Source organism: Poecilia reticulata, linkage group LG15 (assembly GCF_000633615.1).
Source record: "Poecilia reticulata strain Guanapo linkage group LG15, Guppy_female_1.0+MT, whole genome shotgun sequence".
Lineage (NCBI taxonomy): Eukaryota > Metazoa > Chordata > Actinopteri > Cyprinodontiformes > Poeciliidae > Poecilia > Poecilia reticulata.
The window spans coordinates 6,302,635-6,321,395 of record NC_024345.1 but is presented as its reverse complement, the minus strand read 5'-3'; the positions used below and the strand labels follow the sequence as shown (position 1 = coordinate 6,321,395).

The following is an 18,761-nucleotide window of genomic DNA, read 5'->3' as shown; positions in this document are numbered from 1 at the left end:
AAAAAATGGTAAACTACTGGCAGCTATAGACGGCAGAAGTTTACCGTTATTTCACAGTATCCGTACCGTACTTGCATTGATGGTAATCTGCTGTCAGGATTAATTACGGTACAGCTACTGTGCATTTACAGTAAACTTCTGGCGTCTGTAGCTGCCAGTATGTTACTGTAAATTTACAGGATTATTTCTTAGAGTGTAATAGAAAGGTGCACTAAAAGTTCATTAAAAGTGTCAACTTTTCATTAATCAGTAAATAATTAATGCAACTTTTAATGCAAAGGTCCATTAAAACTTACATTAAAACTAATCTAAAAGTGTCATTATTTACCAAAGGACACTTCATGACAACATTCAAGAGTGTTCACGAAGGCTCCATCATATTCATGACAGGTGTTATGTCATATTTATGACAGTCTCATGTCAGTCTTATGCACACCCATTCAAATAGTGTTAACCATCCATTTACTTTTGCAATAAGGATTTGTCTATATATTTATAATGAAAAAGTCCTCGTCTTTACAGTTCCATAAATCCCCTCCACAGATCACATTCTCATCATTGTTGCATGTGCTTTTGTTTGCTAACATTTAGCTCTCACCTTAACTCGCTACCCCCTTTTTTCTTCCTATATCCCTGATTTATACCAAAAAGTCCTTTAAACTTTGGACTGTATTAGTTTTCCAGAATCTTTGTCCTTAGAACACTTTTCTATTTTCACTTTTTGTTAAATTACATTAGTGATGTCAACCTGTGAGTTCATTCCAACTCTTGTGACTAAAACAGGAGCCTGGTATGTGGAGAAAAGTTAGACTTTCAGCTGCTTCCAACCACTGCATGTCTGGTTAACGTAAAGCCTGTTAGAGTAACAATGAAGTGCAGAACCAAAGCAGAAATTACCAAATCTACACAAATGCTATTATTTCAGTTACATCTTTTGTCATGAATGGTGATTATTCCCCTCTGTAGTAAACACCTTCACCTTATAAACATACATTTTACTTTAAAGATTCATATCACTTCTTTATTCTTGTGTGGCCATTCCTTTATGCATTGATGCCCAAATATGTTTTTCTGTTCTTGGCATCAAATAATTGCGTTCAACACCCTTTTTCACTTTTCAGAAACTGAATATGTCCACATTGTTCCCATAATCAGACTTTTAGACCTGAGTATGAATATAACTATTTTGAACTACCAGCATGTAAATTCAGCAGTAGCAGAGAAAGTTTTAAAAAATGTTGGTGTATGGCTTCTAAAAGGAAATGTAAGTGGTGGAGCTTCGTATGGATTTCCAGGAAGCCTGTAAGCCTTTCTGACCAAGTGCACAGTGTTTAGCACACACTCACCAAATATAAATAGTCTCGTATCGGCTGTCATTCCCATTTTCAGCTCAACAACAATGCCAGTTGGTTTCTAGCACAAAGTGGGAAGAAAAGCGAGGCACAGATAAAGTTCTTTTCAGCTAGATTTTAGTTTTGGTCTCCTCTTGTCCTCCTTACTTCCTCCCTCTGAATGTGTTCATTCTTATCTCTTTATTGATTCTTTTTGTCCTCTTTTCTAAATTTCTTTTATTTCCTTTATCTCTGGTTTTCTTTTATTTCCTTTCACCTTCTCCAATCACCCTGATTCACTTTCCCCATTTGGACTATCTTTCCTCCGTCTTCATCCTCTCCACTCTTCTTTTCTCCTCAGCGCTCCGGGTTCTGGTCCGATGTTCCGGTCCACCACAGTGGCAATCGACCCAGTGAATCAACCCCAACCAAATGTTGAGCGGAACTGGGAAGCTTTCAATCCGAGCGACGCCGAACGGCCAACAAGTAAGAGCTCTTATCCACTTAAAAGGCATGTGGCGGGCTGCTTAAATAGTTTATGAGAGAGTGTTTGGTTTTCGGTGATGAGGATATCACTCTTGATACTGAGGGATTAACCGGCGTGCGGTCCGCTGAATTATGTCTGTTGACAGCAAGAAATGAAATGGGGAGAGAAATGAAGATGAGGAAGTAGGCCGATGCAACATAACAAGAAAATTATACAGAAAATGAAATAATGCTGCAGGGATTTGGAAGGAGCATCTCCCGTTAAAGAGCCTCAAACCAAAAAGAGAGGAAAAGTTCAATTCAGCAGGAGAAAAATGCAGACGAAAGAATTCACTCAGGAAATTAGAAAAAATGTTTTTATTGTTGACCATTTGAAAAGCATTTCGACAGGGAGGGAAATTTTAATGTTGAGTCACTGCAGCGTTGAGTTAGTCCTAATCCGTTTAACTAAATTTAAACTTTAAAGACATTTTTCTAGTTTGTTTGTTTTGTTTTGTTTTGTTTTAATAAAGAATTTAGATTGTCAAAATGTAACAAAAACGTCACTTATGTCATTTGTAATTATAACCAGGACAGGGTTGAAACTTAGGTTTTAATACAGGTCAGTTGTCCATGAGTTATACTGCAGAATGCAGGATTAGCATTTTAGAGCATTTTCATCACTTGAAGGGTTTCCCAAACGTTTATGGTTTAACTTTCTTACATCAAAGATTCCATATTAATATCCTTGTTTAATGGCTATCAAGTCAAAGAAGGAATTTATTTAAAGGCCATAATATCCCAGTCACATTATGATTATGATCATCAGTAGCCTTTGGGTAATGAAGCTTAAAAGTCCTATGTCATTTATATACAAATATTATACCAAAGTATTACTTCTGAACTGTACCAGATATTATACACTGACTTACATTCTTAACCCTTCAACACTTTCTTTGATATCTTGTCACCTTAAAACCACGAGTGGCCAACACAAAGTATTACATAATTGGGAAACAAAAAAAAAAAAGATGTTTTTATAAAATAATTTTTCCATCATGTCTCTAAGGGTGCAATCACACCAGACCTGCCTGGCCCACTGTAATTTACCTAAAAACTTCTGTTCCTTTGGGGAGATGTAAACTCTGATGCTAACCAAAAACTGTTCATCTATAAACATCGGTCTCAGTTCGGTTGAAATGAACTCTGTTGCGGTTTGAATGCACATGTAAACGGCAAGCGGACCGGAGGGCGCTCCAACAGCAGGACATGGACTGCAGCGCAGTGCATTCTGGGTAAATACAACCAAAACAAACATGAGTCTAGCATTAGTGAGAGAAATGGCATGTGGTCTTTTGCCAAAAACACAGAGAAATCCTACAACAGCTATAATCTGATTCCACTCCATTTGTGTATACATTTTGTGAAGAAGGAAGTTGTGCTCAGTGACTTCTTCTCAGGTTTTTGAGTTGTTTCCTTCAGTGGTTTTTGGTGTAGCGCCGCCACAGGCGAGGAGGTGAACAGGTTGCTCATAGTGTTCAGTTTGTTTGACACAGAGCAGTGTGAAAGCAAACCGCAGCAGCTGAAAATGGAACAGATGTTGCAATTGCTGTTGGTAAAACATGATGCCTCTGTGAGATATTTCAAGTGAGGACACTGATACACAGACTTATATGAATCAAAAGAGGAGAAGCCCATATAGACAAGCCCATTTTAATAGACCAGTGCACTCAGTCTGGGGGAAATCAAAGCAATTAAAATAGTTTCCAAAAACCTTGTGCCACTGTCACTGGGAGCTTTTATAGGGTAAAGAAAACAGACAGGCTGCTTCTCATATTTGCCTTCATTACTCTAAACATATGATCCCCACTTTCTTCATCGCCGCCTTGTCTCTCTATATATGGCATCTGGAGCTCAAGCTTCAGTACCTTTCCTTGTGGGTTCAAGCATAAAGGTTCTCATGGTAGAAATGTTACTGGAACAGTGGCAGGAGGAAGACGACTGTTGAAAGAATGCAAGAGGCTTGGCAAAAATGTGGATGAGCACTGTCTGGTCAGATGAGACTGAAAGATTAAACCTCTGGGTCAGAGGATGATGGCACTGCATGTTTTTGAATGACTTATTGAGTGAGAAAATGTTTTCACGTGTGATTTTAATTGCGTTTCTTATTTAATGGAAACACCACAATTTGGAAATAGTGTTTTTTTTATACATTAGTTTTATGCATATTTGCAATGGAAGCGCAGCTACTGCAAACATCAAGCCCACAGCGACAAATTAATCATGTCAGTTGCTAGATGTGCAAAGCTGGTAGAAATATTACCCAAAAGAAACTATAAGTTTATTTTCTCTTTTGCAGGATTGATTCGTAAAAATGAATCACTTAAAGTAAGTTCCATAATTAAAATATATTCGCATGTAAGTGGGTTAGTCTGTGAGAAATTGTTGGACTGAATTACTTTCTGTCATCTTGTTTGAGTTTCTTCTGAAACAAAAGTTGAAATCAGATCCCTTTAGTCCATCTCCAGTGGATTTTGTGTGCTGAATGGCTGCATTTTAAAAGCTAAGAAAGCATAACACAGACTTCAGAGAAACAATCAACTGTCATCCTCTGATCTGAAAAATATGTCACCCCCTCATTCAGTACAGGTTTCTCATTATAAAGTCAAAGCCATCGGAAAAGTTGGGCAGTTCCTTTCAAACTCGGCTGTCTGCCTGAGTGCTGAATGGATTAGCATTTTCACAATAGGGAGAGAGAAATGTCATTTTAAGGCTCGCCTTCTTTAAACACCCAAATATTTTATAAACCGTGCTCCACGGCATAAGAAGGCGGCACATTACAGATAACTTTTAAAGCTGTGGGTCATTTTAATACCTTTGCCCAGAAATATCTGTCTGAGTCATTTAACACACCTGTTTGCAGACAGATGCATGTCTGGGAGTTTGCTGTGCACTAAAATGGTTATAGAAAGTTCGATTGGGGACCAAAATTGCGTTCACAGTGCAATGTGTCAAGCAATCTCAAACATTTGAAAAACATGTTCGCTTCCTCACCTGTGGGGGCGCAATACCAAGAACCACTGAAGGAAACGACTCAAAAACCTCTGAAGAAGACACTGAATGCAACTTCTTCACAAAATGGAAACAAAAATGGAGTGGTATCAGATTTTCATGTAGGATTTCTCATGAGACATTTCTACTGCTAGCTCTAGGCTTGCCCGTTAGTTTTGGTTGTATTTACCCAGAATGCTTTTGGAGTGGTCTACAGTCTACTTGACATTCGCATATGTATTTCTACCATGCCAGACTTCACTTCAACCGAACCGAAATCTAGGTTTGCAGGCAGCCCAGACTAAACTTTTATTGGTCCACATCAGAGTTTGATTACTCATTCACACTTCCCCAAACGAACCAGACTTTTGAGTCAAATGATCAGGATACAGTAACCCTAGAGAAACCTCCCAGATGGCAGCCATTAACAAGCTCCTTCAGCAATTCCAGTGAATTAGTAGAGTTTAATTAGTTGACTGATGCCAGCTCACTCTTTCCATAGCTTTCTATAGCTTTCCATAAGAAATAGGTCGTCATCCATTCCATAAGCTTAATATTATGTTTTATCTAAGTTTCTAGATCTATGTTTGCTTTGTTTGGACCAATGATCTAATCCAGACTATCACTTTTAAATGAAGGAAAGTGGTCAGAGTGTTCACGAATAACCCAAGCACCTAAACTCAATCACTGTTCATAGTGAAATTAGAAAATCAACATCAGTGTCAACTGAGACAGAAGCCCTGCTTTAAAGCCAAAAGTCAAATTAATCCTTAAAGACTCAAATTGAATATGACATAATTTAAAAGATGAATGTTTTCAAACTCATGTAGTGCATGTTTGTCTTCAGTTGTTCAGCAATAAATCATCCAGCTGTGCTATAAACAATAAAACAGAAAATTTTAAAAGCATGATTGGAATTTTGTATACGAAGTCTTAGAAAATAATACCCAGTGTGCCACAGAGTTTTTTCCTACTCTGTTTTTTATTACTGGGGTAGAAAAATAACCCAGTTATGTTTTGCATGTAAATATGAGCAGTACCAATCCTCTATTTTCTTCTCCCTTTCAGAACCACAGACCCAGCTGATCCAACCCTTCCTCCCCCTCGATCCCACACTCGAGTCCAGACTCCTGAGCAACACTGATTGGGCATATGGCCAAACGGATGCAAACAACTCTGCAGCTGCTGCTGACGAACCCTGCATCCTCAAAAAGACCCATCTGGACTGCGGCTGCCTCAGAGCCAACCACATGATAAGCCCTGATGACACAAACTGTACCGTTTCAAAGCATTTCTACAAGCATTTGACGCCTCGTTGTTACACGAGTAACGCCATGACTCCTATAGATGCCCCAACAGCTACCACTAGCACAAAATCCTGCGAGCACCCTGACTTGAACCCAAATGATAACAGAAACAAGGTGATAAGTACGGCTCACGCTCTGTCGGCCCCCAGCAGGCTTCGCCCCGTGTCCTTCTCCCTACCAAAGCGGACCTGCGTCCTCCTGCACCAATCAGCTGCGGTCTTCATCCAAGCCGGACAGGGTTCGGGGTTGCCAGGGAAACAAGTAGGTGTGGCAAATCAGGAAAGGACAAAAAACCTTGGGGAGAAAGTTGCTGATCAGGGGCCAAAGTCTCCGGTGTGTTCGGATGTGGATCCCTGGGACACTGGAAACCAGTGCAGTGCGGACAGGAAGATTGAATTCCGGCCTGCTGAGTCTGCTGACAAAGGACTCTTGGGACCGCCTGGGAATAAAGCCCAGGTTTCCTCATGCAATCGCAATGTGATTGGAGAAGAGAACTTGACAATTAGTGGGAGTGGAGCCCAGATCTCTTTATGTAAGGACAATGGGACAGAAGCCCAACGTGGGATTGAAGCTCATCTTTATTTAAACAGTGACACAACAGAACAGATTTCTGACAGCATCAGCACATATTCAGCACAGAGAGAAAATGAGGCCCACCTTCAAGAGACAACACATCAAGAAGACGAAGATCTGCTTTCTTCTGCCACAAATCATCCCGAGAAGTCTGATTCTTGTGTCAAAAAGAGTCCAAAAGAATCAAGCCTCCCCTCATTAACCTGTTGTAATACATCAATGCCTGTACCTCCAGATCGTCCCAAAGAGCCTTTCTGTCAGGTTCTTAGCCGTGACAGAGGCATGGTTCTTCTCTGGCCCACAGAGATGGTAAACTACACCAAGACATCGCCCTCCATATCCTACAGCGTCAACCCTCTACTGTACGACTTCAGAGCCCATCACAAGGCCAAAAAAGGGGGTACAGAAAAGAAAGGAGGACTAGAGGAAGGGAGGGAGAGAATAAAGCCATCTGTGATCAAACAACCCGACTGCCAAGAGAGGCATAAAGATACAGAGGGAGGAAAGGAGGAGAAGATAGATGAAAGGAGAGAAGAGGCAGAGGGAGGACAGGCGGGAAATCCTGTGGAAGTTGTTGACCATTGTGATGGTGGCGATGCAATCCAGGGCCGCTCCAGTTGCCGTGATGAAACTGCTTTAAAATTTGTTCCCCTCTCTGCAGAATGCCACCATGCGCCAGGCCTTCAAAAAGCAGCAAGGAGAAGGAGAAGGAGGAGGACAGGGATGGGGAGGGGGAAGGGGAGAAAGAAAAGAAGAGGAAAGGCAGATAAAAAAGACTCGGAAAAGGGAAGGATAATGAGTCCCTTCTTTGCAAGTCAGATGTTTGAAGGGAGAGGGGAAGAGAAGCTGAAAAGAGAGGGCAACATAAAAGACGAGAGGAGAGATAAAGAGCTATTAAGTAATCTCGCTGCAAATCGGCTGGTAGGAGGGAGAGAAAAGAAGACGAGGGAAGAGGAGCAAAGGATGAGAAGGGATCAGATGATTCGAGAGAGGGCAGGTAGAAATGACGAGAAGAGGGGAGAGCTATTAAGTAATCTTCCCATGAATCGGTGTAATCGGTGTAACCAGCTGTGTGTGCAGGTGAAGCGGGAGGCCAGCCAGCATCAATCCCACCAATCAGTCTCCGGATGGGGCCCAGGGCTCAGAAAGCTCCTCTGCAGGGGTGCAGCATGCTGCTCTGTGATTAGCCACGTCCCCAAGTCTGTTATGGAGACACCAAGCTGTCCCGCAATTACACCCGGCCCTGCCGAGGATGACAAAGGGACGGGAGTGATCCACAAAGACTCGCAGGCGGGGAAGAAGGAGGGCGAGCAGGAGCAAAGGAATCCGAGGAGCGGCAAGATAAGAGGTGCCGAGGAAAACACGTGTAAGCTAGTGATTAGTGGTGTTACTTTCCCCCGTCGAGACGCTGCATGCGAAGAGGAAATGTGTCTCGTTCCTAGACCTCACGGAGAAACGGCGGGAAATCCGACGATTAGCCCCATGCTCGCTTCCTCCAGAGACGCAGCATGTGGTCAAACACAAACAATACCTGCAGGACAAAGCTGCACCACGACCGTTGAGAGCCTTTGCTGTTTGGAAGGAGAGTTGAGAATCGCATCGGCCTGCGGGGAAGTGGCTCCACCTCCCGCTCATTTGCTTGCAGGATTGTCCAGAAAGAGGAAGGGAGAATCACCGGAGCCAGCGGCACCCAAGAAGAAACGAAGACGAGGTAGGAGGCAATTGAGGAGATTCATGAATGTTCTACTCAAGAGGCAAGAAAGAAATCAGGCCAGCTTGACCTCTGACCTCAGTGACAAAGGGGACTGTTGTTGTCAACTCATTTCTACAGACTGCAACCCAATCTGTAGGACCCAACAGCCCCTGAACCACAACGTCAACACTGACAAGGAACCACATAGCTGTGGTTCTGACGATCAAGACAAGCCCTGCTGTTGTGATGAGAGTCACAGAACTGCTAACGACCGCAGTCAGTTTGACTGTGATCGCTCTGAAGGCTTGACACAACTCAGCGACCGTCACACCTGTAACACCTCAATGCCGCACCAACAGGGAGCTGAGCAGTCCATCAAGGATGATGGACTTAATTCTGCCTTCTGCTGTGATCACGATGCAACTTTTATCAGAGGACGTCATGTACGTTCGGTTGACCGGAATCCTGATTGTACTTTGAACAAAACGGAACCATTAGGGTGTGCACAGTTAACAGGTACCCTCAGATGTAGCACCAACGAACTTTGTCAGTGTGAAGACAAGCACACCAAAACAGAGTATCAAAGCATAACCGATGACGCTTTTCGTCGCAATCGTGACTCTGTCGATAAAATTGTCAGGAGCGGTCAGAGCAAGGAGGGTGAAACCGAAGCACAGGGTCACGACAGCGCCCCCCTCTCTGGTCCAGACGGTGGTTATAGGAGCAGCCGGGCTGTTCATCAGACTGAAACTGACAGTAGTCAGTGCCATGGTTTCAACAGTAATCCTGATTGTAATCCCAGCAGCAATACTGCTAATAACATAAGCACCAGAAACAAAGCAGAACATGTACACACCGGGGAGAGGCAGAGGAAGGAGGAGGAGGAGAAGCGGCTGGAGAGACAGAGGGAGGAGTGGGAGAAGGAGTGGGTGCGGAGGAAGGAGAAGGAGGAACGGGAGAGGAGGAAAGGGATAGAGTTGGAGCATCTGTTTTCAGAGAAGAGGCAGTGCTTTCCTCCTCACCTTCCCCCACGCTGCATCCCCCTCCATGCTCCGCTCCTCTTCCAGCCGTCCCTCTCATCTTCCTCTTCCTTCTCCTTCCACACCTTCATCCAGCACAACCTCTCTCTTCTGCCACCTCCATCACACCTCCCGCTCTCCTCATACCCACACCTTCTACCCCCCTTCTCCCCTCACCTCTCTTCTCTTGCCCCTGCTCCTCCGCCACCACCACCTCCTCCACCGCCACCCCCTCCACTTCTTCCTCCTTCATTCTACACTTCCTCCCCCATCCCGCTGCTGGACGCTCCCAGTCCGTACCCCTTGGCGGCTTTTCATCCAGTTCAGAGTCACCACCCATCCCTGTACCCTCCTCCTCATCCGGCAGTCCTGCCCTTACAGGTGTTACTGTAGGCTGCCATTCCCCAAGACAAGTCCCACATCATTGCCTAAATATCACATCCAAGGTGGAATACGAGTCATTTTAAGGAGAGCGTAATCAGAAAACAAAGTCCATCTGTCTTCATGTAGAGCCTCTTGGAGTCCTTACACTTCCAATACTGATTCATGTCTCTGGAACAAAAAAATAAATAAATAAATTTAAAAAAAAAATATATATATATATATATATATAAATAAAGATGGCTAATTATTCTCATCAGCCGCTATCCCGCTCTAAATGAGCGTCAGGTGTGCAGCCTGTGGGATCGTGGTGGGAATACGCATCTGGGCTCATTTCCCTCGACAGAAATCAGTCGACGTCTTCCGTTTAGCATTTTAAACCAATCATTTACTTTTAGGATGAATTTCGGCATCACTAAAAAGAGAGAAGAAAATTCAGCCTCACTTTTCTTTTAGATATCTTCACTCTGTGATCATAAACACGCGCTGTTTGGTTTACATTTCTCCCCGAGGATTCAGATCATTTCTGTCGACGCCACACAGCCGTGTCAGAGGAAAGTCAGATCTTCAAATACAATTGTAAAAGTATTTATATCCCTTGAACTTAGTCACCTTTCTCACTTTTGTGTCTTATTATAAACATGAACTGTCTTTTATTGGGATTAGAGAAACATAAAATAAGTGAAAAGGAGACAGAAATCTAAATTCTTTACAAAGACAGATCTGATATTTGCATTTCTATTCAGCTTCCTCCTGAGTTAATACTTTCCTCTCCCTGCTGAAGAAAAGCATCGCCCACACAGCGATGCTAGTGTTTAAGAGGACATGCTTTTCTGCTGAGTTTTTAATCAACAGTGACTTTCTTCCATTGAAACATAATTTTTTATGAATGATGGATTGAGCAGTTCACTAATGTTTTCTGAAAAACATACCAGATATCAGGTGACTTTGATGGGAATCAGTAGCATTAGCTTTTATCAGAGTAAAAATAGTAGGAAGATGATGATGCAGCATGTTTTTAATGACTTGCTTGTGAACAAACTTATTCACGTGTGACTTTAATTGTGTTTCTCATTAATTGGAAACACGGCATTTGTGAAATTGTGTTTTTTTTATTTTTTTTAACATTAGCAAAATATTGACAAAGTTTTGCATGATGCTAGCCGTGTGACTAGCAGCAGCTAGCACGACATGTAAATACAAAATGGAGACGTTTGTGGTTGTAAGGTCACCAAACATAAAAGAGCATTTTTTAATATATTTATAACAAGTAAAGTATTTGTAAAGCTCCAGTCTTTTATTTTTTGACTTTAACACATTTCTGTTGAGTAGATACATGATTTATCAACATTGACATCAGCATTGGCCACTTATATCGGTATCAGTTTGATAAATAATACTGGGCCGATATCAACAACCAATGTTTATTTCCATCGTGTTTCTGGAGGGGGAAGAGGTTGGTCATGTGGCAGTGATATTCATTTGATGCCAGTCAGTAGTGTGGTCGTTTTTTCAAGATGCCCAAAAGATGATAAAATTTATATATAATACAGATAAATATCGGTTAGAACAGCAGTACAAATATTGATATTGGCCCAAATTTTCATATTGGTTAATCCCTAATTTTAATTCAGATTCTTAAGACTGAAAACTACAAATCTGGAGGAAAAAAAAGGCCTGAGCTTTGCATGAAAATTATTTGGCTTGATAATATTACCAGCCCTTCCATAACATACCGCTATCTTTTATTGACACATCTATGCTCAAATTGCATCAGGGGTGGTTTTTGTGCCAAAGTCAGATGAAGAAGAAAATGCATTTGATATTAGAGATGATATCTCTGCTTCTCCTGCAAGAGTTTTTTAAAATTGACCACTCTGCCAGGCTGTGCTGAATATGTTAAATCAGTGAAGAGCTGTACAGTTAGAATAGTAATAGGCAGATGAAATGTGAATCCTAGCCACTAAGAAGTGAAGCAGGAAATGGAAGGGCAATTATTCCGAGTTCTTTATGAGAACTTACAGAAAGCATGAAAGGCAAAAGGTTTTCTGCTCCTCTGTAGGGGACAAAGGAACCAATACAAATATGAGCAACACACTCTTGGGCTTCGTTTACAAAGTAATACAGTGGCTAGAAGCAGTATTTCTACACTATAACTTGTTCTCACATTAAACCTCAAAGTATTTTTTCTGAAATATGTAATAGGCCAACACGAAGCGGATAATTGTGACATTTTTACAAATAATGTGAGTATTCTCTTTGGAAGTCACCCATTGTAGTGTCCAACTGTTTGTAATGGAATCTCTCTATAAACCACAGCTGCTCTGTTAAGTTACTACAATGTGACAAAATGTGAAAAGGTTCAAGGGTTATGAATATCTAAAACATTCTCTAGATTTGACCAGAACTAAGTAGTGACCTGCCTGCAGTTTGAGATGCAGATGGATTCGAGCTAGTGGTGAATTTTGCAGGAGTTTTAAGTGGGATGTCAGAGACTAAAGACGGGAACCAGTGAAAAGATGAGAAGGAAAGGAGACAGTGTTCAGAAACAAAGCACATAATTAGAGGTCTTTATTGTAACATTCATGAAACATTATGTTTACAGCAGATCTCAACACACTAAAAAGGATTGAAGTTACAATTAAAGCAAGTCATTACATTTCTATAGATTTTGCATACACAATAAAGCTGAGGCCGCTGAGGCCTTTTATTAGATTACAGTCCTTTCCTCAGAAAACAAGTACAGAAAAGCAAGAGATTTACTAGTAAATGAATGTCCATTGATCATTCTGATTATAAAGGCATGACCACAAGTGCTAACAGTGAGTCATTGGTTTATTTCTTGACTTAATCATTATTTCTTAGAAATATTGTGACTAAATGAAAAAGATTTAGTCTTTTTTCTTGAAATACATGCAACTAGTGTGAAGAGTTAGTACTTGCCTTGTTCACTGAAATGCTAGTTGTAAACGTCTGGAGCAAATCCAGTTTGATGACGACCCATTCTTCCATCACCAACAGCTGATTTCAGTTTATCGGCATCGGTTCCTAAATACAGGAGATTAAATCGAAGAACAATTCAAATTTCCACCACAAAAATCGAAGCTCCAAAGTTTGTACAACACATCTGTGACACTCAAAACTTTTTATGTCAACTGTCGGTGGCAACACAACCCTTTCACCTTGATTTTACTGAACCTTTTCCAAGTTGACCTATTGCTTCAAACATCAAAACGGCTGACAAACAGATTTAGCTGGCGGCTGGAAACAGCGTGAACTCCGTCTCTGTTGTTGTTGGAAAGCCTCTGATGTTACAGGCTTTTTTTCGGCCATGTATTTGCTGCTGTTACTTCCGTGTCAAAGCCTCGGGCAGAAACTGTGGAGTATGCACTGACCACCCACCCACCCAACTCTGAGTCCAATTGAACATATCCAAGAGTAATTCATCTTTCAGCCACATTATCCAGGTCTGTTAGAGGCACAAGCATAAAAGACTTTCTCTGCAGGGCAACACACTATCATTCTTCGCTAATATTGAATAAGATCAGATAGAGAGGGGCTACTTTGGCATTTCATTTTAGAAATATGCTGCTTTCTCTTTGAATATCAAATGCAAGGTGTTATTATAAATTGAAATAGCAATGTAACTGGAATTAGCAGTAATGATCTAGTCCAGCGCTGCTGAATAAAACTGCAACCTCTGTAATGTAAACGTCGTCCCAAATGCAAGAGTTGGGAGGTTTAAGCAGACTTAGAGAAAGTTTTTATGGATACAGTCTACGTACATCAAACTAAAAACGTTCTTACTGATGGGCAGTTGGTTAGTTGATCCATCATACATTGGGATCAGACTCAGATTATGTCTTCAGCCTCATTCTCCCCAAGTTAGTTGCGATGCAAATAAAAATATAAAATTCACACCAGCTCACAACTTTTAAAATATAAAAAATGTGACATTGTTCAAAGGCCCATTTCTTTCAGTCACTGAATGAGGAGCAATCAATGTGTGTGAAAACACATCATGTCTACGGTGAAGTATGGTAGAGAACGTATGATGTTATGGGCCTGGTTCTCTACCAAATGCTCTGGGAACTTTTAAAATGTCACAAAAAATAATATAAAGGGGTTTTTATAGGGGTTTAATTTGACTAGTTTGGAGCAAATCATCCTGGCTACGCAAACCGTCATTTGGTAAGATGATGACGTTCCGCATGGCTGTAATAAACAGGAAGTAGAGGTTGCAAACTAGCATGGACCACACAGCTCAGGAACATGGAGAGAATCCCCAACCAGCTGGAGGTTTGTAAAGTTGTATGGCTGTGGGAAGGTAGAGGCCTATCAGTGGATGGGAATGTTGACTTATTTTGCAAATGTGTTTCCATCTCCCGTTAGAGCATTAAGTCTTTTTCGAAGAGCAAAAATCACGCCTTAAGTTTAGAATTTTGCTGATTCCAAAAACCTTTTCTGATGCAGAACTTAAAAACGATGGAAACATGGCCAGACTGGCCTTACAAACTCTTACACGTGCCAATAAAAATGTGGCAGTAGCCGAAAATGGGTCATCACTGGGTCTAATGACCTTTGACCCATTGGGCAAAACAATAAGAAAAATCCTATTGGCAAAAGTAACATGGGTTTTATTTTCCACATTGAATAAAAGTACTTAAATTAATGTACATTTATTCAATGTACATTAATTTTTTCTACATTTTTCATATGAGAGGATCAGGGATGCCAATAAATCTGGCTGGCGCTTTTATTTCTCATTAAAATTACAAACTGCTTTACAGTGAAATACAATGAGGGTTGGGAAAAACTATAATAAAAAAAAATCTGAAAAATTGCTGAAGGCTTTTCCCTTGAGTTGCTGTTTAAACAAACCAACACAGTCAATACGAGATAAAAACCTGAGAAGCTCCTTCCACGGATGGGATGCAACAGCTTGAAAGAAACAATCCCCGCAGGATTTAAATCAGTTGTGAGAAGCTATTAATGATCTCTGGTTGGTGGACCTCAAGGTCAGAGCTTAATTGTAATGCGTCAACGGGTCAGAAATAATCTGAGGCATTGACCATGCAAAGCTATAAATGTTAAATGAATTCTAACAGCAGCCGGTAACGAATGAAGAGACTAAATCAGGAGTCAAGCTCGTTATTCTGGTGGCTTCGGTTTGCTTTTCTCACTGAATGGTGAGGACGGCTGGATGTGGGGACAACGGATCGCAACGCGTCGCGTTGAATATGTCAACCTGCAGGATGATCGATGGGCTCGAGTTCTCTGAATCAATAAATCCGTCAAAATATTCATGGCAAACGTAAAAAGATCAAAACTACATATGTGAAAATGTTATGTGGAGCCACTAGTTTTCAGCTGAGGTGAGCCAGAGGTCATGGAACTGTTTCCTATATGACTTTAGAAGAAAAATGTTATATATATAGAATTTTTTCAGCAACAAGGCAACTCAAAGTGCAGTAAATCTGTAAAATGTAAAGACTGGAAAGGACGGCCTGCATGTTTACATATTTGTGGCTGAACACTGGATGGTGCAATGTTTACAGTTTTACTAAAGAATAAACTGTTATAGTTACCACAATGAGATGAGATAATAACCATAACTAAGTAAGATATTTGACCCCAGGTATTTTGTCATTGCCAAAACATGTTAGTCATCCATCTGTTGTCTGTAGCCACTCATCCTTGCAGGGCTCTGAAGGGGCTGGTGTCTCCAATAGTCACTGGGTGAGAGGCAGGGTACACCAGTCCACCACAGAATGGACAACCATGTACACACAGTCACACCTCAGGGCAGTTTAGAGAAACAAATTAACAGATTATTCTCCCACAGCTCAAGAGGAAGCCAGAAAACCCACCATGTCCAGGGAGAACATGCAAGCTCCATGCAGAAAGATCTCAGACTGGGATTTGAACCCAGGATCTTCCTACTGCAAAGCAACAGTGCTACCAACTGCGTCACCGTGGCGCTCCTAGTTATACAGTCAGACAAACTTTATTATTTTTCTGCAAACTGACATTAGTAATCCACGACACATCTGAGGTTCTACGATACTTTTTGACACTTCAGCGAATGCCAAGAAGCACTATGGAGACCAAAGTCTTAATACAATACAGGACAAAATATTTCAGTTGGTATGTTGTTTCAAAAAGATGAAAAGAAAGAAAATATCTTAGCCAGATTCAGATTTTGCATTTTACTCAGATGTCAATATTTGTGAGTCCAAAGTAAAACCAATAAAAAAACAAGAGTATGAATCTGAAATTCCAAGTGGAAAAATTGAGGTTCTTCAGCAAAATGAACCTTAAAATCAGTCTATTTAAACTTTTCTTGTGTCTCTTTACATTTTCCACACACATTCAGTACTATAATGCATCCTCTAATGAGCACATTCCCAAACTGCAAAGATATACGGTGTTATTAGCTATTGCTAATAGTAGCAGTCTTGTCTGAGCACAGCAATTATAATTTGATTTCCGACTAGCAGCTGGTACTGGGTTTATTTGGATTTGGCGTCATTCCCAGATCCATGTTCCTACTTTATGGGGGAAATAAGTTGACACTAGCAATTGTTCTCTGTTCACTGTGGACTGCATCAGCTTACACTAGATTTAAAAAATATATCACTAAAAATATATCACTTCTGTACCCCTGAATGCACTGAAGCCGGTACGACCGGAGCTACGTGCTCCACAGCCTGGAAACCATTGTAACCACTCATTTCTCACCCAGTCATGTTTTCAGCAGGTCAAAAATGTGAAGTGCAGTTAAGAGGCTTTGATCTGATAAACCGCTCAGGCGTTTGACCTTTATACTCTGCTTTTCACACAGTTGATTTTCTGCCACCTTAGTCAGTTTAAAATATCCCAAAGTGACGGGGAGAGTTTAGTAATTGATTCGGCTCGTCACGTGGCCTGTTCGATGCCAGCCCGGCGTCCCAGAGCCACTCAGCGGCCGTGAAACGCACAGAGATGTCAAGATTTGATTGTCAGGTAATCATACAGTAAAACAGCCGTTTGTCAACTGCAGCTCGCTGCTTTTAGTTAGTCTTAAACAGTGGTAGCTCAAATCTTATGTCAATAAATATGCTGCCAATCTTGTTTTCACTGAAACATCATTTTAATGACAATTATCTCTGCTATAAGTCATGAAGGAGCTTGTTTTTGATGTTGTGCTTTGCATTTCATTAAGGCCGTTTTCCATCAGGTCTCCTTCAATGATCCGTGTACATTGCTGCATGTTGACAGCTGAAGGAAAAGCAGTTACTCCCACACTTCTGTCCACTTTTTCTTTTTCTTTCCACTTTTTCTTTTTCTCCCCTCCCATCCTCTGACATTTTCTCCCACTCCTCTCAAGTCGAACATCTGGCAAAGATTGCTTTGGGGCATCAGCGGTAGCAACTATCCGTCTCACCGACTATAGATTATTCTGGTGCAAACAAACAAAGCAAACAATAATACGCATTAAAATTCATCTGGCAGAACCGGCAGTGGGTGGGGACGCTGCTCGCGCTTGATAAAATAAGATGAGTAGAATTGCGGGCGCACGCTGTTTGGTGTCCAGTCTGCCTTCCCCACCACAGGCCGTCACACAGGAACCCGCCTTCTCACAGGGCAGGGCGCCACCCGGCAGAGCAGCTCACGAACCGTGTTGGTTCAAAAACTTCTTGAGGTTCGGAGTGCAGGAAAACATGCATGAACAGGAATGAAACGCACTCCAGAAGATGTTTTAGAAAACTAATGTTCTCTCTGAACATGGGTCTCATTTATTACTGTGATGAACTGTGTACATTAGAAAAGATCAAAGCTGTTATTAGATGTATTTTTGTAGCGAATCCTCAGTTGAATGAGGCCGTTTTTGTATCATGTACTCCTATTTTAGCTAGTAAATGAGCCGCACGCTAACATCATTTGTCCTCTTGTTCATGCCGTTGTACATATTTAAGTTCTTGTCAAGTAAATTATGCATTAAAAAATAGCATTATTTTCTAATTTTGTGAAATAGAAATGTCTCAAAATCTGTCAAATATTTACCAGTTTTTGGGTTTGTTATGGAATATCATCAAAATTGTACACAAATGTCCCTGTTACTATAATAGAGCTAGTGAATCTAGTCTGGCAGTTTGAATAAATCTGTAAGACTTGACATCAGAACATACGTGTCTGCCTGTTTATTACATTGACTGAAGTACCAGATCATGTCTTTACTCACTTTTGTAAACTTTTATTTGAATCAAGTGTTTTAGGTAAGGAGATTAGTGCAAACTTTTCACATTCTCCATGAACTTATTTTATTACTTTTGGTCTCTCTCTCGCAAAAAAAGTTCATTTATTTCACCTTATTATTTGTAATAATCCACAGGATTTTAGCATAATATCAGCCCACTCTTTGAAGCTGCAACACTTTCAATAAGATGTAAAAGTTTATTTTAAAACATTTCGGATCATTGTTCACATGCACATTTGTTAGGTCAGACACTGATGTTGGACAAGATGGCCTGCCTTCCAGTCTCTGCACTAATTCATCCCTAAGCGTTGTGTCGGTTTGAGGACAGAACAGGTTCTTAAGTTCTTCCACAATTTGCTCAGCCATGTTTTCATGGGTGAGTTCTGTACGCTGGTGGTCAGTCATGTTGGAACAGGAATTGACCATCCACAAATTGTTGCCACAAGGTTGCAGAATCTCTTTATATGCTTAAGCTTTAGGAGTCCAGGCTCCCGCCACAGCTAGCAAGGTAAGCATGGGTGGATTCTCTTGCCAACCGCAAAACCCAGCCAGACATGTCCATTGGATTGTCAGACAGAACACATGACTGGTCACCATGGAGAACACATTTATTCACTCCACTCTGTTACTTTAAATGGCCTACCACTTTTTGACTGAGTTGCTGACATTTTTAGTAATTTCCACATAATTTATAGAAGGTAG

At 41.1% G+C, this 18,761-nt stretch overlaps 1 protein-coding gene across 4 annotated transcripts in view; it reads left to right on the top strand.

The window, feature by feature from the left end:
- The window catches only part of LOC103476583 (uncharacterized), a 135,495-nt gene extending 117,509 nt beyond the window's left edge, over nt 1–17,986 (top strand). For all 4 annotated transcript variants that reach the window (XM_008429049.2, XM_017308878.1, XM_017308880.1 and 1 more), the window contains 2 exons: nt 1,693–1,817; nt 5,916–17,986. In XM_008429049.2, coding sequence (XP_008427271.1) covers nt 1,693–1,817; nt 5,916–9,832 — 4,042 coding nt within the window. In that variant the 3' untranslated portion in view covers nt 9,833–17,986. The remainder of the gene's footprint in view (nt 1–1,692; nt 1,818–5,915) is intronic.
- The last annotated feature ends 775 nt before the right edge of the window (nt 17,987–18,761 follow it).